Raw genomic sequence first — 24397 nt, forward strand, 5'->3', positions numbered from 1 at the left:
ATCAAGTGATCAAAATCATTTATACATAGAGATCTGCTGAAAACATGTGTGACCATCTATTTTGGGAAGTTTCATAAACTTGATGCTATTTTATTGTTTCCATTTCATTTTCCCATATACTGAAAAGAACAGGGCCACGAACGGTTCTTATGGAATATGGTATGATGTATATTTTGCTGAGTTGGACTAAAACCATTTGTTTTTGATTGCATTCCACTAACAGAACATGGCAAGATAAGTTTATGGTCAGGGTTGGTTGGTGATCCTCAGTGTTGCTGTGCAGTAGAAGGTGAGTTTGAGGTGAGAGGAACAAGTAGGAAAGAGTGATCCCCTGAACCACCTCCTCACTTTCTTAGCTTTCATCCCCACCTAGGTTTTGTGAGCCTGGAACTTGGGAGACTGTTCTGTAGCCCAGGTCTCCTAAGAGTGGGTGCAGTGGCTGTGACCCTGGGCTGCTCAGCATTCATGTGGAAGTGAAGGAAGGAGAACTGGATCAATCCCATTTGAAAGCATCCCTCTCTGCAGCCCACACAATCCTCCAATGACACTGTAAGGATCCTGCTTTGAAATGTATCAAAGATTTTAAATCAATGTATTTTCTGGGGTCTGGGAGGCCTGACATTCTGTGTCAGAATGAAAATCTATCAAGTTTCTTCATTTTAAAAATGATAAAACTGCAGGTTCACAAAGTTACATGGCTTACTTGAGGTCACACAGGGATGAGTTTTCAGCACTGCCAGTAGAAGCAATCACAATAATTATTCAGTAATTATTCATAGGATCCATGTAATTCAGTAAATATTCACATAATTATTTAGTAATTATTCATTGAACAATTCATACCAGGCATTTTGCTCAAAACTGTGCTAATATTTCCACAGTGTATTTTTATCATAATCCTATTATGGTAATGCTATTATCCATAAGTAACAGGTGATAAACCTGAAGATGAGGGATAGCTAATCATGTATTTGGCCATATTTCCATTTTTTGGTTTTTGGGATGCTGGATGAATGACCAGAATGAGTCACAGGAAGAGTATTCATTCCTGTATTATTTTCCAGGACAGAGGTATGCCCTCCTAGTGTACTGGGACCAAAATTTGGAAGTGTCTGCAACCTTGCTTTAACCGTATGGGAAATAATGTCTATCACCTGGAATTTCCTTGGGACTTTGGAATATGCAAGAGAAGTATGAGACGTGGGTCTTCCCTTGGCTGTGTTTAATTCACTCTCTATGGAATACCAATGATTCTCACTAAGACTTTTTATAACCACAATGTATGTTTTATGGAGAAGATTTTACTCTTTGCTCTACTTAGAAAGAATAAATATGAGGAATGCTTTAGGTTTTATGCCCTGGACTTAATATTTTTCTGATTTCTGTTTTGAGATTAAATTCTCATGTAAATAGAAAAAATGCTTATTATTTCTCATAAGGCCAAGTTTGTTATTAGTTTGATTGAGTTTTTGAAGATGAATTACAAACTTTTGATTTTGTCTTTGTCTGTCCCCATCAGCACCACTCATTGTCTCTTAGTATGACCTGGTCTTGCCCCTGCACTTACCCTTGTCCTGCTGAGCCATCTCCATGCACTGTCCAATTGCATCGGTGATTCTGGGTCCTCCCAAGGCTCGCTGAAATGGGCACAGGGATCAGGACGTCAGACACATTCCAGACACAAAGGCAACCCATACTGTAGAGTGGGCAGCTGTGTTCCCACTTCCCTAATATTCCAGTGATGTCCTCAAACTGAAGGGAACACTTTTCCTTTTTAGGGGTCTGTTCTTCATGTCTCAATGCCTCTGATCTAGTGAACACAACTGTCCTGAAACTGAAAGAACCTGCTAAATTTCGGGTTTCTGGTTAGGTGGCTAGAATAGATTTATAAGACTTCCTTGCTTACCCATGACTGCTGAAGTTTGAATTCTTAGCAGTATGATTCCTTTTCTTGTAAGCTGAGCAGCTTAGGAAAGATTGGCCATGTTGCTGTGCAAAAAGAGGTAAACTTAATTTCTACTCAAAGCATGCTCGAATTTGAAGCTAGGGCTTCCACTCTTCCAAAGCTGGACTATCACTGCCTCAGGCATGTGTCCTGAAGGACTCTTGTCTCTGCTGTACTCAAAGTTTAAATGGAGACCAGCAAGCCAGGTTTCCTTTACTTCTAGGTTCCCTCAACAGTTTCTCCTCTGCTTTAGAGACTGCCTTGAAAATATTCTTGTCCTGCTGTTGTGTTTTGGCTTTGGAATGATGTGATGCAGCTCAATGGGTCCTACCCCCAAGTTGATCAGAGTAAGAAACAGCTGGGAAAGTCAGTGCAAATACAAGTTCATCGTCCTCCTTGCAGGGATTCTGATTCAGAGGGCTCAGGTGGGGCCTGGAATGTGTTTGTTAACATGACTCAGATGTGCAGTCAGTTTGGGGACCCGCTGATACCATCAACCTTATAGTTTATGGGATGATTCTTTCTGTTTTGCTGATGAAGAAACTGAGGCACAGAGAATCTGTAACTTGCCCAAGTTCCCCTTGCTGTAAGTCCTGGAGCCAGATCTGAGGTGGAGCAGCCTCTTCCCCATCCCCTTCCCACATTTTCCAATTCAGCTGGGTCAATTCTTTCCAAGTACGTGTTTCTCTCCCCTATACCTCATTTCTGAAAAAAGGAGAACTGGAATTTAACTTCTTTCATCTAATACATTTCCTCACAACATGCTGCCAGCATCATATTCTGGCCTCTTACTATTAAAGTGAGATGCCTTTTTCTTTTCTTTTTTTTTTTTTTTGAGACAGGGTCTTGTTCTGTCACCCAGGCTGGAGTGCAGTGGTGATTATAGATCACTGCAACCTCGAACTCCTGGGGTGTCAAGTGATCCTCCTGCCTCAGCTTTCCCACTAGTTGGAACTCTAGGCACACATCACCATTTCTGGCTAGTTTTTTTGTTTTTCATAGAGACAAGGTCTTGCTATGTTGCTCAGGCTGGTTTTGAACTTCTGGCCTCAAGTAATCCTCCCACCTAGGCCTCCAAAAGTGCTGGGATTACAGGAGTGAGCCACTTAGGCTGGCCCTGAAATGCTTTTGTTTTTGTTTGTGTTTTTTGTTTTTTAATGAAAATACAGGACATGGAGATGTGGAAAGACACCTTGCTTTATTACTGTTGTTATTATTATTATTACTACAGTATAATTCATGTATCACAAAATTCACCATTTTTAAGCATACCTTTCAATATTTTTTACTATATTCCAAAAGTTGGCAGCCAGCAGCACTACCTAATTCCAAAATATTTTCATAATGCCAAAAAGCATGCCTGCACCTATGGGCAGTCACTCTGCAATTCCCCCCTTCTTGCAGTCTCTGACAACCACTAATCTACTTTCTCTATATATAGATGTACTTGTTCTGGGCACTTCCTCTATATGGAATAACAAATTGTGGCATTTTGCATCTGCTTCTCAGCATATTGTCATCAAGTTTCATCCTTTTTAGCCTGCAGCAGTACTTCAACATTTTATGGCCAAATAATATTCCACTATATGGTTATACCTAATTTTGTTTATTCATTTAACAATGTTTCCACTTTTTAACTATTATGAATAATGCTGCTATGAACAGCTTTGTACATGTTTTTGAGTGAACATCTGTTTTTCATTTTTTTGGTTATAAACCTAGGAGTGCAATTGCTGCATCATATATCACTTTATGTTTAACTGTTTTATGTTTAATTTTTTTACGTTTAACTTCTTGAGGAACTCACACACTGTCTTCCAACCTCAGTGGCTATGCTACTTTACATTCCCACTAGTAATATATGAGAATTCCATATTCTCCATAACTTTCCAAACATGTATTGTCTTTATTTTTTTCTTAAGTCATACTAATGGGTGTGAAGTGGTATCTCATTTTGGTTTAAATTTACATTTTCCTAATGAAGAAAAACATTGAACATCTTTGCATGTTCTTCTTGGCAATTTGTGTGTTTCCTTTAGAGAAACCTCTACTCACAGCTTTTTTCCCATTGTTAAATGTGGTTGTCTTTTATTGCTCAGTTATATGAATCCCTTATATACTCTAGGTATTAGACCCTTGTCAAATACATAATTTGGAAATAGTTCTCCCATTATGTGGATCATCTTTTCACTTCCTTGACAATGTCCTTTGAAGCATACAAGTTTTTTATTTTATGAAGTCCATTTATCTATCTATTTTGGGGTTGTTTGTGCCTTCTTAAAAAATGTCGAATCCAAAGTCACAAAGATTTGTACCTATGTTTTCTTTAAGACATCGTTTTTTGAATGAGAACTTTCCCGGGTTTTAGTGGAGGGTGGACATTGTTTATTTATGCCTTCTGTCCATTACTGATATTTCTCCTGATTGTTATTCATATGCTCACCACCCCTCCATGGAGCATCCGTGGCCTGTAACAGAGCTCTGGGGACCGATATCCTTCCACTGACTTTGGCACTGGTGAGAGCCCTGATCATGTGGTTCAGCTTGGCCTTAACCCGACCCAGTTGCACATATTCTTCAGGGCCTTTAGAGTTGAAGTTGAGAGGCTCTCTGAGAACGCTTGCCAGCCCATGCTATTCTAAGGCTGGAGCAAACTTCTACCATCTATTCCAGACAGAGGGGACTGCAGGGGTTGGACTCAGTCAAGACATCTCTGGTGTTAGAAAGTAGACCTGCTTCAGGATTTGGGGAAGATTGTTCAATATGAACTATGTCCTCCCTAATTATTTTTACCATATGTGTGACTTCTTTCTAGAAACAAAGGAAGAATATTTATGTTAGAACATGTTGTCTATTCTTTGTCAATCATTGTTTGTCTACAATTTTAACGTGGATTAAGGAGAGCTCAGTGTAAATATATTCTTAACAATTAATTATGGTCCATGTCCACTGCCATGCAATCATATTTAAATCTATGAACTATCCTGTTACTTAGGGATTATCCTGCTCCTGATGAGAAAACAAACTCAGAAAGATTGCAAAATTTCCCTAGGTCACAAAACTAGTGAAGAGAGGAATAAGAATTACAAACCAGTTCCTTTTGGCCTTCAAAGCTAGCCTTGTACCATTAGATCAAACTGATTTACATACTTTTGCTGGAATTAGTCTCAGAGTTTGTGGTTCTCGCTTGATTTTCCCAAGGAAACTGTGTGCCACTTTAATATCATTTCAGACTTTGAAATTTAAAACTTTTTTATTATACTTTTTTGTCTTTGTTCTGTTCCATTGCTTTTGGTTTCTTCTCAACTGATCCCTCTTATTTATATGCTAAATATTTGTTACCTATTTCCTGTCAATTTTCACATTTTTGAGTGTTTGTTTTCTCTCTTTGTTGTATGCTAACAGTTCTTCACTGAGGTATAATTTGCATAGAGTATACTGCAAAAAACCTAAAGGTACAGCTTAATAAATTTTGACATAATTATACATTATATAATAACACCCAGTTCAAGACAGACAACATTTTCCTCCATGCCACAAATTTCCGATGTGGTCCTTGCAAGTCAATACTCATCCCCCAAAGGAAGAATGTATTCTGAATGTTGTCACTGCCTTAGTCCCTTTTAGTTGCTAGAAAGGAATACCAGAGGCTGGGTAATTTATAAAGAAAAGAGGTGCATTTTGCTCATAGTTCTACAGGCTGCACAAGAAGCATGGCACCTGCATCTGCTCCTGAAGAGGGCCTGAGGCTGCTTCCACTTGCAGCAGAAGGTGAAAAGGAACCAGTGTGTGCAGAGATCATATGGTGAGAGAGGAAGCAAAAGAGAGCAAGTAAAGGTGACAGACACTTTTTAATAACCAGCTCCTACAGGAACTAAGAGAGTGAGAATTCACTCACTACCTTCTCCCAAGGTGGGGATCAACCTATTCATGAGGGATCCACTCCCATGACCCAAACACCTCCCATTAATCCCCACCTCCAATACTGGGGACCACCTTTAAACATGTGATTTGGAGGGAACCAATATTTAAACTATAGCAGCCACCATAGATTAATTTTGCTTATTCGTATGCTTCACAAAAATGGAATCATTTTGGCCGGGCCTGGTGGCTCATGCCTGTAATCCCAAGACTTTGTGAGGCTGAGGCAGGCAGATCACCTGAAGTCAGGGGTTAGCAACCAGCCTGGCCGACATGGCAAAACCCTGTCTCTACTGAATATACAAAAATTAGCCGGGTGTGGTGGCAGGTGCCTGTAATCCCAGCTACTTGGGAGGCTGAGGCAGGGAAAATTTCTTGAACCCAGGAGGCAGAGCTGAGATTGTGCCACAGCACTCCAGCCTGGGAGACAGAGTGAGACTCTGTCTCAAAACAATAACAAAATGGAATCATTTAGTATGTTCTCTTGTTTTGACTTCTCTTTACTCAGGTGGGTATATATGCCACTAATTTGTTTGATTATGTTTTTTCCTTGTTTCATTTTGTTTTGGCCAAGTAATATCCTATTGATGGTATGACTATCACACAATTTGATATCCATTTTTCTGATGGGAGACAGGTTTACTTGTTGGCTACTGTGCATAAGTAACTATGAATATTCTCATATAATTATTTCTGTGAAGACACATACTTATTTTCCTGGGTATCTATAGCTAGGGATGGAGTTGCTTGGTGAACAGGTAGAGAAACAGGTTTACTTGTTGGCTACTGTGCATAAGTAACTATAAATATTCTCATACAATTACTTCTGTGAAGACACATACTTATTTTCCTGGGTATCTGTAACTAGGGATGGAGTTGTTTGGTGAATGGGTAGAAAACAGACACAGAGTTTTGCAAAGTAATTGTATTATTTTACATTTCTGTGAAAGATGTAGGCCATTTCCAGTCGCTCTACATTTCCACACACTTAATATGTTCAGTCTTTTAAATAATAGCCATTCTACCAGGTGTGCAGTGACATCCTATTTTGGTTTTCTCATGCCTAATGTTCATTTAGATGTCTTCTTATGGAAAATATCTTTTCAGTTTTTTATGTTCATTGATACACTGGGGTGTTTGTCATTTTCTTTGTAATCTATAGGAGTTCTTTATATATTTTGAATGAGTCCATTTATATATACATATTTTTTGCTATATTATATAGCAAATAATTATTCCTTGTCTACAGATAGCTTTTTACTTGTTAAACAACAACATAATAAGCAGAAGGTTTTCAAAAATGAAGTGCAATTCGCTTGATTTCTTATTGTGGTGAGTGCTACAGTATCTAGTCTAAGAAATATTTTCCTGTGTCAGGTTCATGAAACTATTTCCTATTTTTCCTTTACAAGGTTTCTAATTTTAACTTTCACATCTTAAGTTAATTTCAATATATGGTGGAGAGTGGTTAATATTAACTTTTTAAAACAATAAATATTATTTCACTCAAAATCATTTTACTTAAAAGTCTTTCATTTCCCCAATGAAGGGCATTGGTGTCTTTGTTTTTAAAACATTTAGAAGTGGCGGTGCGAGCATGTTCTCACTCATGGGTGGGAACTGAAAAATGAGAACACTTGGAAACAGGGCAGGGAACATCACACACTGGGGCCTGTCCTGGGGTGAGGGCTGGGGGAGGGATAGCATTAGGAGAAATATCTAATGTAAATGACGAGTTAATGGGTGCAGCAAACCAACATGGCACACGTACACCTATGCAACAAACCTGCACGTTGTGCGCATGTACCCTAGAACTTAAAGTATAATAATAAAAAATATATATACATATATATAAAAGAAGTGGCGGTGCGAGGGCTGCTGCATAGCTAGCAGAGCAGTGGTGAGGAGGAGCGCGCCTGCCTCAAGCTCTCCACCTCCCCCGCCCGCCAGCCCAGGTGACCCCAGCAGTAGCGACCAGAGGAGCCCCTGCAGCAGCGCGACGGCCAGGTGGACGCCTCCATCTACAGCCTCATGGCGGACGGGACCTGTTAGGACACAGCCATTGTGGGCAACAAGGACTCGCCCTCCATCTGGGCCGCCGTCCCGGGGAAAATCTTCGTCAACATCACGCCAGCTGAGGTTGGTGTCCTGGTTGGCAAAGACTGGTCAAACTTTTTCGTGAATGGGCTGACACTGGGGGGCCAGAAATATACTGTGGTCCCGGACTCACTGCTGCAGGATGGGGAATTGACCGCGGATCTTCATGTGAAGAGCATCGGTGGAGCCCCCACCTTCAATGTCACTGTCACCATGACTGCCAAGACGCTAGGCCTGCTGATGGGCAAAGGTGTCCACGGCAGTTTCACCATTTCATAACAAAGAAATGTTATGAAATGGCCTCCCACCTTCAGCGTTCCCAGTACTGACCTCCTTTGTTCCTTCCACTCCACCGCTCCCCACAACTTTGCCCGCCTTTCCTTCTCATACACACACCATTTTAATTTCAGGGGCCATTACCCCACACCCCTTATTGCTGCCAAAACCGCATGGGCTGGGGGCCAGGGATAGATGGACAGACACCTTCCCCCACCCATACCCCTGGACAGACACCTTCCCCCACCCATACCCCTCCTGTGTGTGGTTGGAAAACTTTTTTGTTTTGAGGGATTTTTTTATGAATAAAAAAGCTTCTACTAAAAAATTAAATAACTGTGCGTATGTGGGCATATTGTTTGAATCTGTATTCTTTTACTTTGATATATTTAGGAATACTTACACCATTACTACTGTTTTTAAACTACTGTAGCTTTAAAATCAGGTTTGAAATCTAGCGGAGTAAGTCCTCCAACTTATTGCTTCTTCAAGACCGACTTGCTTATTCTAGGTTCTTTGATTTTCAAATACATTTTGAAACTAGCTTTCAAATTTCTCTAAAATCTCCTACTAGAAATATTAATCAGAATTGTGTTGATGTAATATGCTAACAAAATTGAGACTTTCAATCAATGAACATGATGTATATTTCTGTAGTCTTCTTTAATTTTTCTCATCAATTGCTTTTAGGGGCCTTGTACCTGCTTCATTGCATGTGTTCTTAAGCATGTCATGATTCTGGCTATTAATCTCTATTATGTTTTATTGAATTTCATTTTCTAGCTGCTAATTGCTAGGATGGAGAAATTAAGATGTTGAAATCAACTTTATAAAGGCATAATTTCAGTACAACAGACTGCACCACTTTAAAATGTGTAATTCAATGCACGTTTACAAATGGATACACTAACGGAACTACTGCGACAACCAAGATAGAGGAAATTCCCTATGCCCCAAAGTTTCTTGTACCCCTTTGCAGTTCATCAGTCTTTCAACACTCAGCCCCAAGGAGCTGCTGTCACTTCAGGTCCCTTTGCATTTTTAACCATTTTCTATAAATGAAATGATACCTGTGTTCTTTTGTGTCTGCCTTCTTTCATGCATCAACGTAATTTTAAAATCCATCCATATGAGTATTTGCATCAACAGTTAATGCCTTGTAATTGCTGAGTAGTATTCCTTCGTGTGGCTACACCATGTTTGTTTGTCCTTTCACTTGTTATTGGACATTTCTATCATTCCACGTTTGGGCTATTATGAAGAAACTATCATGAGCATCCATACGAGGCAGGCCAGGTCTCACTAACGCAGGCCTCCCTAACAACTGTTTCAGTACCGACTGAGTGGTTCAGTTAAATATTAAGAGGAAAGAAAAAAAGAAGCCAGTGCCCTCATACAAAGGCTGGAATGTAACAAAAGCCCACCAAGAGTTTTGCCTAGGCTTTTCCTGGGCCTTAGAGCATGACAAAATAACAAAGGAATTCTTAACAGGAGCCATTTAGTATTAAACGAATTTTATTGGGGGTCTGAAGAAACTCCCCAGGCCTCCACAAACAAGTTCATTGGCGATCTGAAGGGACTCTCCAAACCTCTGTGATTTAGCAGGAGACAAGATAAGGGCCCCCAGCACCTAGACCCATTTAGATTAAGTGAATTTACTGAGGCTCCAGAGAAAGGTCTTCAGGACTCAGACTTAGTTATAGAGTAAATGAAGTTAATCACTTATGTATTTAGATGAATGCACACTTCCACCTACACATATAGCTTAGAAGGTACATTAGCTCTGGAAAACTGTAATTTTGGGTTGGTCTGGTGATAATTTCCAGGCCGTTTCCCTGTAACCAGTTGCAGAAGTAAAAACTCTCTTCCTCCCCAGTTTATCTGCATCTCGTTACTGGGCCACAAGAAATAGCAGCCCATCCCTCAGTTTGGTCTGGAAACACACATACAGATCACTGTGCAGACATGCTGTGTAAATTCCTAGGAACGGAATGACTGTCCATCTGATTTGTATATGTTTAACCTTTAAGAAACTGTTAGATTTTCAAAGGAGTCATACCATTTTTCATTCCTACAAGTATAAGAATTCCAAGTGCTTTATATCCTCACCAACATGCTATTTTCAACCTTTTTAATTTTAGCCATTCTCAAGGATATCTGCTGGTATCTCATTGCTGTATTTATTGATCTCCCTGATGACTAAACAGCAAAGCATGTTTTCCTATGATAATTGACCATTCGTGTATCTTCTTTTCTGGGAGTATCTTTTCAAGTCTTTTGAGAAATTGTTTCATTGTGTTGTTTATCTTATCAGACTGCAATAGATAGATAGATAGATAGACTAAAAAAAACCTTTGTTGGAGATAAATATGATATCTCCTATATTGTGGCTTCTTTTTATGTTATCTTACTGTTCCCTATTCGGAGATAATGATAGATAATCTTCAAAAAAAAAAAAACCTTCACATATATATATGTGGGTGTGGGTGTGTATACGTATATGTATGTCCTAAGAATCATTAATTAGACATATATGTGAGTATCTATTTCTGGATTCTCTCTTCTCTTCCACTGATATATGTTCTATTTTTTTCAACAAAACACATAATCTTGATTTTCATAGCTGTAGAGTAATTCTGGAAACAGGTAGTGAATTCATTCACCATTATTCTTTTATAATATTGCTGTCTTATTATTATTGATAATTGACATTACCATATAAACGGTAGAATCAGCTTGTAAATTTCTACCAAAATGCCGGTTGGAATTTTTATTAGAATTGCATTAGATCTGGAGACCAATTTCTGAAGAACTGACTTTTTAAACACAACAACTCTCCTTATCCATGACAAAGTTTATCTCCCCACTAATTTAGTTCTTTCATAATTTCTCAAAGCGATTTTTTTTGTAGTTTTTGGTGTACTGGCCTTGCATAAATTTTGTTTTCTTTCTTTCTTTCTTTCTTTGTTTCTTTCTTTCTTTGTTTCTTTCTTTCTTTCTTTCTTTCTTTCTTTCTTTCTTTCTTTCTTTCTTTCTTTCTTTCTTTCTTTTTTGAGACAGAGTCTCGTTGTGTTACCCAGGCTGGAGTGCAGTGATGTGATCTCGGCTCACTGAACCTCTGCCTCCCAGGTTCAAGTGATCCTCCTGCCTCAGCCTCCTGAGTAGCTGGGACTACAGGCACATACCACAATGCCCAGCTAACTTTTTGTATTTTTAGTAGAGATGGGGTTTCGCTGTGTTAGGCATGATGGTCTCAATCTTCTGACCTCATGATCTGCCCACCTCGGCCTCCCAAAGTACTGAGATTACAGGTGTGAGCCACCCCGTCTGGTCTGTTGAATTTATTTATAAGCACAACATGTATTTAGATGTTACTTTAAATGAAATTGTATTTTTATTTCATTTTCCAAATGCTCATTGCTAATATACAGAAATACAAAAGACTACTTATATTGAGCTTATATTCTGCAATGTTACCAAACTCACTAATTAGTTTTGGTAGATTTTTGTAGATTTCTAGGATTGTTAACCTACACACACAGTCATCATCTGTGAATAAAGACAGCTTCAATTCCTTATTTTTAAATTTTTCAATACTTTATTTATTTTTCCTACTTTTTTGCATTGATTTAGATCTCTAGTATAATGCTGAATTGAAAGAGTAACAACAGGTATTCTACTTTTTTCTCTGATTTAATAGAAAAGCATTCAATCTTATGCCATTTAATATAATGTTACCTGTGCGTTTTTCAAATCTGCCCTTAATGGGGTTGGAAATGGTGCCTTCTGTTCTTATCAAGCTGAGAGTTTTCTGGGGTTTGTTTTTATAAATCATGAAAAAAGTTTTCAATTTTGCCGAATGCTTTTACTGTGTATGTCAGGGTAATCATACAGTTTTTCTCTTTTTCACTGATAATACATAAAATTATATTTTTTAAATATAAAAAAGATTTCTTGAATCAAGCTAGGACAGTTTTTTTAATTATAAACTTTTAACAAATATATTGAAATGTAACTTACATGCAAATAACTACACATCATTAAAGTGTATAATTTTAAGAGTTTGATCACAGTATACATGAGTCAAAGAGAAAGGACAGAAAATAGTAAGGCTCAGCATATGTGGTCTGTCTTGGTGAATGTTCTACGGGAGTTTAAGAAGAGTTATTTGTTAGCTGTTCTTAGACGTATTTTGCTTAAATGTCGACTTGGCTAACTTCTGTCATTGATCGTGTGAGTTAATTTTGTTCTAGTGGGCAGTAAAATTACTGCCTGATTACATTGGACTTATGTGGACTTGGTTTATGTTTTATTACAGTGGATTCACGGAAAGCCCACAGCACTTCCCAAGACCCTCTAATTTGGCAGGACTCAATCACCAATCCACCCCTTTGTGGATTTTGACAGGGTTTGATTTCAGGCTTTACTAGGGCTGGTCTAGAAGGGGTTGTAAAGCATGACACTTATTCCTAAAGCACAGCCATTCTAGTGTCTCAGTTGGATACCTGGTTGCTAATGAGGTGTCCATGATTTCTTCCCACCCCGGATGGCAGGAACTCCATCATCCATTCCCCAATCCTCCTCCACCTCAAGTACCGCTGGTCCAAACTCAATTTTATAACAGCCACCCCTCTGTTAAATCTGTTAGTCTTTTCCTCATGCAGGTACAGTCTAGTCCTTGATAAGTATGCACATGGAACACCACATGGACTTCGAGAGCTCCCCCTCTGAACAGCTGTCTCCTATTGGTGCCCTGCCCTGCAGATTGCAATTTCTTCAGTGGCCTTGAACTCTGATCTCTGCCTTCTTTCTCAGCTCAGTGGGGCTGCCCTGCTCTGAGTGGACTCTAGCCCACTGTGCAGCTGCTGAGAAATTCTTCCCAGACAAAGAATTAGGAAATCACAGGGCTTCCCCCTTAAGTTTCCTGTTGTACTGCCTGTTGTCCACTGTCTGAAAACAATTTTATGGTTGTTTATGGAGGCAGAATTGGTCTGATATGATTTATTCTAACAGACAGAAGCAGAAATCTGTTATACTCTTTAATTACTGTGTCTTTATAATATTATGGTAGACAGAATCCTAAGATGACCCCCAGTGATCTTTGCTCTTATATAATCACTTCTTCCTGGGTGTAGACAAAGCCAGTGATGAGATATCACTCCTGTGATTGTGTTACAATTTATGGCAAAAACAAGTCAGCAGATGTAATCGAGATCCCAAATCAGTCGAATCTAAGATAGAGATTATCTTATGAGCTTGACCTAATGAAGGTGAGTTCCTTGGGGGGACTGAGGTCTTCCTGGAGAGATGTGAAGTGCAGGAGGCTTTCCATGCAGGGCGATTCTCCTCTGCTGACTGGAGGAAGCATGCACCGGGAACACAGGAGGCCTCTAGGAGCAGTGAGAGGCCCCTGGCTGACAGCCAGCAAGAAAACAGAGATCTCAGTCCTACAGTCACAAGGAACTGAACTCAGCTGAAAACCTGAGGAAACTTGAGAGGAAGTTCTTCCCCAGAACCTCCAGAAAGAAACGCAGCCTAATTTCAGCCTGTGAGGCCCGGAGAAGAAGACCCAGCTAATACAGGCCTGAACTTCTGATCTGTGGACACTGCAAGAAAGTAAATGGTTGTTATTTTAAGCCTCTAAAGCTTGCAGTAATTTTGTATGCAGCAATAGAAAATTAATACAAATAAAATGAAGAAGACTTTGGAGTGGGGACAAGAATGAAACGGTGGGAAAGGGATGCCTGTATGCTGATACGGTTGATGCCTGTATGGTTGAATTGGGTCTACCATTCCTCAACTAATTAGCTATGGTCTATTAACGTGCGTAGCTATACACAAATACTGGTACTAGGTTGAATCCTGAGGGAGAAGATATTGCATTCTTGAGAGAAGACGAGAACACCCTGAATTTGGGGTCACCGTATCATAAGTCATATATCAGGTCCCTCTGGGAAGGCCTAGAGGAAGATTTACAGGATACACTTGTGACAACATTGAAGGCTTCTTTCTTCCCCAAAGGGACCCGATCTCCCCTCAGTCAAGAAGCTCCATGTCTCAGAACTGGATGACAGGTTATAAATTCCCACTATACTGATTCCATCAAGCTTCTGTTCACAGAACTAGAGTTTATCAGTAAAAGATAGACTCATGGAAGTCTAGGCATTTATTCTCTTATTTTATATAAATCAGTTAATGTGCAGGAACAAAACAGACTTTGAAGAAAGAAAGTTACAGTTACCGCAGGAAAACAGCTTCCACATCCTCATGAGTCATCATGGGTGTTCTGTTGGGAGGACTTGATATGAGGGTTTCCTCCTCATGGGCTAGTACAGATCCGGGGAAAATGTCATCAAGTCCTCGATTCGGAGTGTAGCAGCTGGGGCTGTTGATTCGCTAGGCCTCCTGCAGCTGGAGATGCAAGTAGTGCATTTTCATGTCCACCTCAGGTGTCCTTAGGCTAGCATTTTCAGAGCCAGAATCCAACAAGCCACAGAAGCTCTGAGTATTTCCCTTTCCTCAGTCACCCACATAAAAGGCTTCAGGTCCTTCTGGGGAAGACCTGGAGGAAGATTTACAGCATACACTTGTGGCAGCATTGAAGGCTTCACTCTTCCCCAAGGGATCCAATCTCCTCTCATCTGAACTTGATGCCAGGTCATAAATTCCCACTATGGTGACTCCAACAGGTCTCTGTCCTCAAGAGCTTTTCTAATTATTACATAAGTTGGTTTCTTAGTAGATTTCCCATCCATTACATCCCAGACACCTCACAATGATTAGTAACCACCACATGTCCCTGCCTCTCAAGGAAATCCCTTCGGCCTTGTCTCTAGACAGCCGAGTTCCACGGCCTGTCCTCTACTCTTCCAGAACCCTGTTGTTCTCACTGACAGCAGGGAGGGCAAATCCATGCAGCATCTCCCGTCATGACCTCCAGCCTGCAGAGGAGAGGCGCCACAGGACCTTTATACACACACTGCTGTTCCCCTCACCCATGCATTTCTTAATGCCTTGGTGAGAAGAATGTCTCTGGATCTTCCTTGATGGGAGCTAAAAGAACAAAGGTAAATAATATTATGGGACCCACTGAGAATTGGGGCTGTGGAAGAGTGGCCACTGAAGTAATAGACAGATGCAGCTATTGCCAGATACTCAGTGCCAGAGCAGGGAGGGAGAGGGAAGAAATACGGACCTCACCTTCCTCTCACTTCCAGGCTCCATCGGGTGCCCCCCATTGCTAAACCTACCTGGAAGTGTGCACGCAGGGGAGCCAGGGATGCATTCTAGAAGGGACAAGCCCCGAGTGGCATAAGACAGGATGGAAATGAGTGGAGAGTGGATCTGTGGTCAGGTGGAGGGGATGTTATAGGGGAAATAAAAGGAGAATACTAGCTAATAATGCTAGATGACACTAATATCCCAAAGTCTTTGCTCTATTCAGAAAAGAAAATTCAGCATAAAGCACTCAACCAGGAGTCAAGATATTATATTTTCAAGTGTTGTTCCAACAGCTGTATTATAAAGGGCCAGTTCATTTCATGCCTTTTTAATTTGACTTAAACTGCCAGGTGGCATTGGGGCTGGCACAGCCATGTTCAATTATGTGTTGAAGAATACACAGAGACTGCCAGGCTGAGGGAAGATACAAGAGAATAGAAGAGATGCTCACAGAGAACAACAGACCATGAGGCCCCAGAGTCAGTTGCAGCAACAGCCACTATCGGCTGCTCATTTTCCCAGACAGAGCCCAGAAGCCTCAGCCATGCTTTGCTTCTGCAGGATGCTTCTTCACCTTTTCAATAAACCTGCCTGAATTTAAGCTGACAGGAGTTTATTTCTCCTTCATCATAAATGAAATTCTTCACCACAACAATCCCCAGTGAATTGTGGGCACAGAAGGCAGGCCCATCCCTGCTTCTGTTCCACTATCTCCCTGTAGGCTGAAAAGGAGGAGGTACTGAATTAACTCCAAATGTTCCTCTGGCTCTGATATTCTGTGATTCTGGTTTCTTTTCGGCTACTTTGCTTTTGGAAGCATGTATCCTAAGGCGTCCAGTTGAACAACCTTTGTCTACTGTGTCCGGGCATTCCTGGTGGTATTTCAGACAAGACACTCTTGGGTTGCTGCACTCACACCACTGAACCAATTCTATGACCATCTGTTTCATGGCCACATGTTTGCTCATTTTGTGTGTACATAAAGGGAGGGGACAGACAGCAAACTTGCATGTTATAAATTGTATCATCTTAGAAAGGAAACAAGGCAAGACTTTGCAATAAAACCTTAAGATGCATTAATTTTAATCCTAATGCAATAAAGAATGTCCATAAAATTCTTATCTAAAGAATGTTTAGAAAATTGTTGAACAAGGGACATCATCATTGAAAGTGATATGAAGAAACCTTCTCAGCTAAGCATACAGGCTAGATTAGACAGAAAAATAAAGGACCCATCTCTGCCCTGGAAAAACTACCGGTAGCATCTTTCAAAAAGCTCTCTGTGTTTGAGTACATACCTTGATCCATAGGCTCACATTTGATCCCAACTGGCGGCTGCTTCTTGGCATTAACAATGGATTCCCAACCAGTAAATCTTAGCAAGATCTGAGTTTCTCCAGGTATGATATTATTTTGTTTGACCATCCTTATCTTCAAGGGCTACCAAGAAGGAACAAAGAATTTATTTGCTTTCCCATGAGAAAAGGTTTTACCAATGAGACACTTTCTTACCATGACCCCAGGGCACCCTATACCTTGTTCACTTGAGTGCCCTGTGTGGCCTGGCAGAAGCTCATGCTGGCACAGGGTTCTTTATATGATTAACCTCCTTTCTGAATCCCAACTTCATGGTGGTGGTGATGACAGGTGTCCTGTATCCCATGCTCATGTCCCTGAAGTCATCAGCCATGTCTCCAGTTAGAAAAAATTACATGTATCTAGAGAGGCCTCTTTGGAAGTAGTAAAAGCTTTCTCACCTTCATACATTAATGGCTGGAATGTACAATAGTATAAACACTTTGGGAAAAAATGTCTGGCATATTCTTACCGAACTAAACAACTATCTATTCTATGACTCAGTAATTCCTAAGCATTTATGCAAGAGAAATTAAAACATATGTCCAGAAAATAATTTATACAAGAAGGTTCATAGCAGTTTAATTCATAATAGGAAAAACTAGAAAAATTGAAGTATCTGTCAATACAAGAATGGATCAATAAACTGTGATACATTCATTCCATGGAATGGCTAAAGGAACAAACGGTTGACACACAAAACATGGATGAATCTCAAAAACATTTCAAGTGCAATAGGAGCCATATGCAAAAGAGTACTCACTTTTTAATTCCATTGATAGATGTTCTGATGGAAAAAAAAGCAGTATTTGCCTATAGATAAAGTCAAAATTGACCAGGAAGGGGCATGAAGAAATTTTATGGTGATGAGAATGTTCCATATGTTCATATGCATTTATTAAAACTCATCTAATGTTCACTTATAATTTGAGCATTTCATTGTATGTAAATTGTACCTGAAAAGCAAAAAAACTACAGATAAATATTGAACTTTAGGAAAGGATGTGAATGCTGAAGGATTCAGTGGGATGTGAATTCAGTGTACTGATGTCCGTAGTTTACTTGAAATGCATCAAAAAACATAGATGAATGAAGAGGTGGATTGGGAGATGGGTAAATATATAGATATATGATAAAGCAAGGATAGTAAATATTAATGATAGAATCTAGGGGATAGGTATATAGGTAAAAGCACCCCACGTTTGTAAAAGTCTTTCAACTTTGTTTTATATTTGAAAATTTTAATAAGGAAGTACTTCAAGCCTTTGGAAACCCCAGCACAAGGGAAAATACCATCACTTCATCTGTCGACTATATCATGACCATGTTCATTAGAACACCGACTTCTCGCCCAAAATAAAGCCATCTTTGTAATCACTTTAAATGGAACTGCCAAAGCCGGTCCAGGAGTAACCACTGCTATGGCCAGAGGGAGTCTCACTGGAGAGAAAATTGGCAAATACTCCAAACTTAATGAAAATAAGAACAAAACATATTAAAATTTGTGAGATGAAACTAAAGTGATACTTAGGAAAAAACACATAAGTTTATAGGTCTGTAATAGAGAAGAAGAAAATTTTAAAATTAATGATCTAAATTTATAGTCTTAAGATTCTAGAAAAAGACAAGCAGATTAAACTAAAAGTAGAACAAAAGAAATCATAAAAAGCAGAAAACAATGAAATAAAAATCAGATAAACAATTAAAAATTAAAGCCAAAAGCTGTTTTTTAAAAGATTAATACAACTGATACATACCTACAAAGATGAATTAAGGAAAAGGAAAGAAAATGCAAATTTTCTTTTTATCAGGAATTAAAAAGGTGATATCCATAGATTCTACAGACATTAAAGGGATAATAAAAGATCATGATAAACAACTTTACATCCATAAAAGCAATACTCAGATAAAATGGGCAAATCTCTTGGAAAGTACAATTCACCTGAACTGACAAGAAGAAATAGCAAGAATATCCCTCCCCCATGAAAGAAGTTGCATTTATAATTTAAAAATCTGACACTAAGCAAAATCGAAGCCCAGATGCTTTCAAGTTGAATTCTTTTCTTTATCTATGGATGACATGATACAAATATTAAATTCTTCAGAATATAGAAGAAGAAACATTTCAACGTTTTTGAGGCAAGCATAACCCTGATACCAAAACCAAAGTAAGTATAACACTGATATCAGAAAATTTTATAAGAAAAAAAATTATACACCACTCTTTCTCGTAAACATAGATTCGAGAAATCCTACAAAATATTAACAAATCAAATCCAAATATATAACAGGTATAATAAATCCTGACCAAGTCTAGTTTATCTGAGGAACATAAATCAATTAATGTAATTCAGCCCAATGACAGAATAAAAATATTATACAATTATTTCAATAAATGCAGAAAAAGCATTTGACAAGATTGAAACTCATTCATGATTTTAAAAAGAAAACAAAACATGTGGCACACTAAGAATAGAAGAAATTTTCTTTAACTTGCAAAATGCATCTAAGAAGAACATAGAGTTAATATCGTGGTTAATAGTGAAATGCTGAATGCTTTCCATCTCAGACAGGGAATAAGGGATTGATGTCAGCTCTTCCCACATTTATTCACTAACATCCTGGAGGTCTTAGTGCAATAATAAAAAACAAAGACAAATTAAAAGGAATAAAGTGTGGAAATGATATGTAAAACAATCTGTATTCACAACAAACATGTATGTAGAAAATCCTAAGAAACATTCTTAAAATTACTAGTATTAATCTGTGAATTCAGCAGGGTCACAGGATTAAATGGACAAAAGCTAGAAAGCCTCAACAAATGAAGAGATGTAACATGTGAAAAAATGGGAAGGTATTAATGCTATCACAGATGTCATTTTTACTTTGCATCTCCTGGGTTTCCAGTGTTAGTTGGAAAATTTATCCCCATTGCCAATATTATGTATATACTTTAAGGTATCTTGAAAGATTTTTAAATTAAATTAAAATTTTATTTTACATTTTAGGTTTAAATTCATTTAGAAATTACTTTTGAGTATGATGAGGTCCAACATTATTTTCTTCCAGATGGACACTAAATTTTGCCAGCATAGACTATATTTTAAAATTTATTTCCTTCACTGATTTGACATATCATTACTAAGTATTAAATTTTTATAGACAATGATCTATGATGAGTTATCTATACTTTTTCACTTATCTATTTATTTGTTGGTTTATGTACTGATACCATACAATTGTTCCTAATCAACTTGTGGAGGCTGAGGCAGGAGGATCACTTGAGCCAGAAGTTGGAGGCTGCAGTGAGCTAGGATCGCACCACTGCTCTCCAGCCTGGGTGACAGAGCAAGACTCTGCAGCAAAAAAACAAAAAACAAAAAACAAAAAACTCCTCAAATATACAGCTTAATGCATTTTGACAAATTCATACAATTTTAGTAGACTCATACAGTTGTGCAGCTGTCACCAAAATCCAGTTTTAGAACAGTTTCTTCACCTTTTCAATTTCCCTCCAGCTCCTTTGCAGTCAGTCTCTCCTCCCTCACCCACCTCCGCTACTCCAGCCCCAAGCAATCATTACTCTGCTCCGTGTCTCTATAAATGTGTCCTTTCTGGCCATTTCATAGAAATGGAATAAAACAATATGTAGTATTTTGCAATCAGCTTCCTTCACTTAACGTGTTTTTGAGGTTCATCCATGCTGCAGCATATATGAGATTTCATTGCTGAATAGAATTCCATTCCACAGACACCACATTTTGTTTATCCGTTTAGCAGCTGATGGACGTTGAGATACTTCCGGTTTTTGACCCTTGTGAATAATGCTGTTGTGAACATTCCAGAACAAATCTTGTGTAGACATATGTTTTGATTTTTCTTGGATAGATTTCTAGGTGTGGAGTTGTTGGATCATATGGTAACCATATGTTTAACTTTTTAAGAAACTGTCAAACTGGTTTCCAAAGTGACTATTATTTGACCTTTCCACCAGCCCACCAGCAATAGTAGAGGATTCCAGTTTTCCCACATAATCAGCAAGGCTTGGTATTCTCTGTTTTTTTAAGCATAATCATATTCATGGGTGTAGGTGGTATATTAGTGTGGTTTTAATTTGCATCTACCTAAAGACTGATGACTTTGAGTACCCTGTTATATGCTTTTTAGCCATTTATATTTCTTCTTTGTTAAAATGTGCATCCATGCCCTTTGCTGATTTTTAAAATTAGGTTTCTTCTTGTTGAGTTAACAGAGTTCTTTATATATTGTGAATTCAAGTCCTTTGTAGGATGTATGATTAGCAAACATTTTCCTTCAGCCTATGACTATTTTCTTCTTAATGGTCTCTTTAGAAGCAGAAAGGTTGTTAATTTTAATAAAGTCCATTTTATTAATGATTTCTATTATAGCTTGTGCTTTTGCTGTATTATCTTAGAACTCTTTGCTTAACCCAAATTCAGAAACATTTTCTCCCATGGATTCCTCCTGAACTTTTATATTTTAGCTCTTACAACTAGGTCTATATCCATTTTGAGTCAATTGCTGTGTATGTGTGATGTCAGGCAAAGTGCCATGAGGGAGCTTTATCTGGATAGCAGCAGCAGAACTTGGAGGTAAGTTATGTTTAAGAGCTATCCTTCCCCAGCCCATGAAACTGAGATTTCCTGCTGCATCTGTTAGTGATTGGCTAATGCCTTGAGGGAAGAGAGATAAATGGGATATGTGGATTATACACTCCCGTATACATCCCGTTTTGGGGGACTGGGTGCAAAATGGTTACGGTAGCCCAAGGATAGTCCTACTAGAAGAATCCTGAGGAGCAAAAACGCACCAAAAGCAGGGAAGGACTGTACGGAGGGGCTAACAGGGATCTCAGGTGATCTAGGTTGGGTTCCTAGGAAGTCTCCTTCTGAGATGGATGCAAAGGGGAACTTGCACATATCAAGTACTCAGTAAACATGTGTCTTGGGAGTTAGGAACATATGGAAGGCATTTCATAGTTTGTACACATTTTTGTCAACATGAAAATAGCAGGCATCTAGACTTATAATCTCCTAAAGAAAAGATAGAGAAACTTGACAATCAAGGGTTCCATCCATTTAAGAACCAGTGAACTCTGAGAGAATCCTAAGTGTTAGCTGATATTGCCCTATCCCAGCCCACAGACCCCACACTTTTAAGATTTGTTGGGTTTCCTATGTGTGGTCAGAGGAACACTAGCCTAATGAATTTGACACTCTGAATAAATAGATAGTTCAGGGAATGTAATGTTACATAGTTATAACACATTACTTATCACTCTCACTGCAGTAGCCTTTCTGAAAATGAAAACGAAATCCCTGATATTCAACTGAAACACATGGTAGTCAAAACATAAAGGTTGGGTTTGTAGTTTATTCTAATTATTGAGTCCTCAGCTTGAATGAGGGTAAGTAAAGTGCAGATCCCACTGGAATGTCTTCTAGATTTGTGAAGTGGAATGAAGGGTAAAGGGAGAATGCAATGATATAGCTTAGTATAATAAAATATCTTTCCCACCTCACAATTTCTTTTTTATTTTGTCTGATCTCAGGGTTCCAGGCCCAAGTCTAGCACCAATGCCTAACCGTGGGCAGAGAAGAATCCACTTCCCAGGTACCTTCACTATTTGGGGGCCTATAAAGGTGGAGCTCCTCAAAGGTAGGATTGCTGGCATGTCCTAGATGTCTCAGAGGCCTTTGGACAGGAAATGCCCAAGTGTGTAGGTGAGGGGATGGTTGCCTTTTACAGAGTCCAGCAACATAACTTCTGAGAGCACATCCTGTACCAAGAGCTTTGTTTTTTTGTTTGTTTGTTTGTTTTTGAGACAGAGTCTCGCTCTGTCACCCAGGCTGGAGTGCAGTGGCGTGATCTCAGCTCACTGCAAGCTCCACCTCCCAGGTTCATGCCATTCTCCTGCCTTAGCCTCCCTGGTAGCTGGAACTACAGGCGCCTGCCACCACGCCTGGGTAATTTTTGGTAGTTTTAGTACAGACGGGGTTTCTCCTGACCTCGTGATCTGCCCACCTTGGCCTCCCAAAGGGCTGGGATTACAGGCGTAGAACTTTGATACCCATCCCAAAGATACCATATCTATACATTTAAATTTGGAATGCATATTCCTAATAGTATTTCAGGATGGAATTTAACTTCACATCATGTAGCCTTATGGAAGCCAACTTTGTATGCAGCTCAATTCCAAGCTTGGTCAGGCTTCTGCTTGGCCCCATCCCAGGTTAAACAGTACCTGTAAACTGGTTTCACCACTGGGAAAAGGATATGTGTCCAGGATATAATAAAAAGCCTTAGAGACAGATTATTGCACACCATAGGGGTGTTCTTAGGTGTGTAATGATTCCAGATAGGATTGCTATCATGCTATTTCTAAGAATAATACTCTGAACTAACTCTCTGAGAGCTGGCGCTGACTAATGGCCAATGCTGGAAGGAATCATTGTTCCTTTTCTTAGACAAGGAAAATTGAACTCCTGCTGATTTGGCTAAAATCTCCACAAAATGATTTGGAGAAAAGACACAAAGAACTGTTTCTTTCAGCTGCTATGATCTCCCTTTACTGAAGGATAGCCTGGGTAAAGAAAAAAGGTAGCCCAGTCAATTTTCATTGTAAACAGATAGTGACAGGCTGCCTGGTAAATACACCAATGGTCCTTACTATTGGAAACCTTCTCATATGTGGAATGCTTTTAGTAAGATGTGTCTGATCTACATAGGTAATCATGGTAGTGAGACCTGGAATCTGTAGATTTGCATGCCATTGTTACTTGGAAATTGTCACATAGTCTATGCAACTATCAGCTTTATCAAATGGAAATGACCAAAAATGGCTCCATATTTATGTAAGTTACAATCTCGCACATCACTTACAGAGCTCTTATATTACATCTGGGCTACATTATTTCCTAATATGGAAGGGAGGCTCTTTGGGGAGTGATGGTGGTGCTCTCATACTTGTGATTTGTGTGTGTCTCACAATTAGCTTTCTTCTTGAGTATGATAATATCAATTAATAAAATTTGAAACTAGGTATGGTTTATGATTCTCATAAGGTTTATTTGCAACCCGATCTTTTGTGTTTTCTCCATTTCATGTGGATATTCTCTTATGCAATTCCCTGACCTTTCTTAAAATAGAGGTCATGTCCTTTGCAGGAACATGGATGGAGCTGGAGGCCATTATCTACACCAACTCAGGAACAGTAAACCAATACTGCAGGTTGTCACTTATAAGTGGGAGCAAAATTATGTGAGCACACAGACACAAAGAGGGGAACAACAGACACTGGGGCTTACCTGAGGGCGGAGGTTGGGAGGAGGGAGAGGAGCAGAAAAAATAACTATTGGGTACTAGGTTTAGTACCTGGGTAATGAAATAATCTATAGAATATGAGTTTATATAACAAACATGCACATATACTCCTTAACCTAAAATAAAAGTTTAAAAATATAGTGACTGTTGGCCAAAGTCAAACCAGAATAATCAGTGTGTAGGGTCATGGTTAGCTTATGGATCAAATACTCCGTGGCCTTTAGGTCCCTATTAAAC

At 39.1% G+C, this 24397-nt stretch overlaps 1 protein-coding gene and 1 pseudogene across 1 annotated transcript in view; one reads left to right on the forward strand and one right to left on the reverse strand.

Annotated features, from left to right (window-relative positions):
- Positions 1-1908: 1908 nt before the first annotated feature.
- Positions 1909-24397, reverse strand: part of NOTCH2 (notch receptor 2) — a 226060-nt gene continuing 203571 nt past the window's right edge. The window contains exon 5 of the mRNA XM_063815783.1: positions 1909-1989. Within this exon, the coding sequence (XP_063671853.1) occupies positions 1931-1989 (59 nt within the window). The 3' untranslated portion in view covers positions 1909-1930. The remainder of the gene's footprint in view (positions 1990-24397) is intronic.
- On the forward strand, positions 7898-8292 carry LOC100608193 (profilin-1-like; annotated as a pseudogene).

This window comes from Pan troglodytes, chromosome 1 (genome assembly GCF_028858775.2).
Source record: "Pan troglodytes isolate AG18354 chromosome 1, NHGRI_mPanTro3-v2.0_pri, whole genome shotgun sequence".
NCBI classification, from domain to species: domain Eukaryota; kingdom Metazoa; phylum Chordata; class Mammalia; order Primates; family Hominidae; genus Pan; species Pan troglodytes.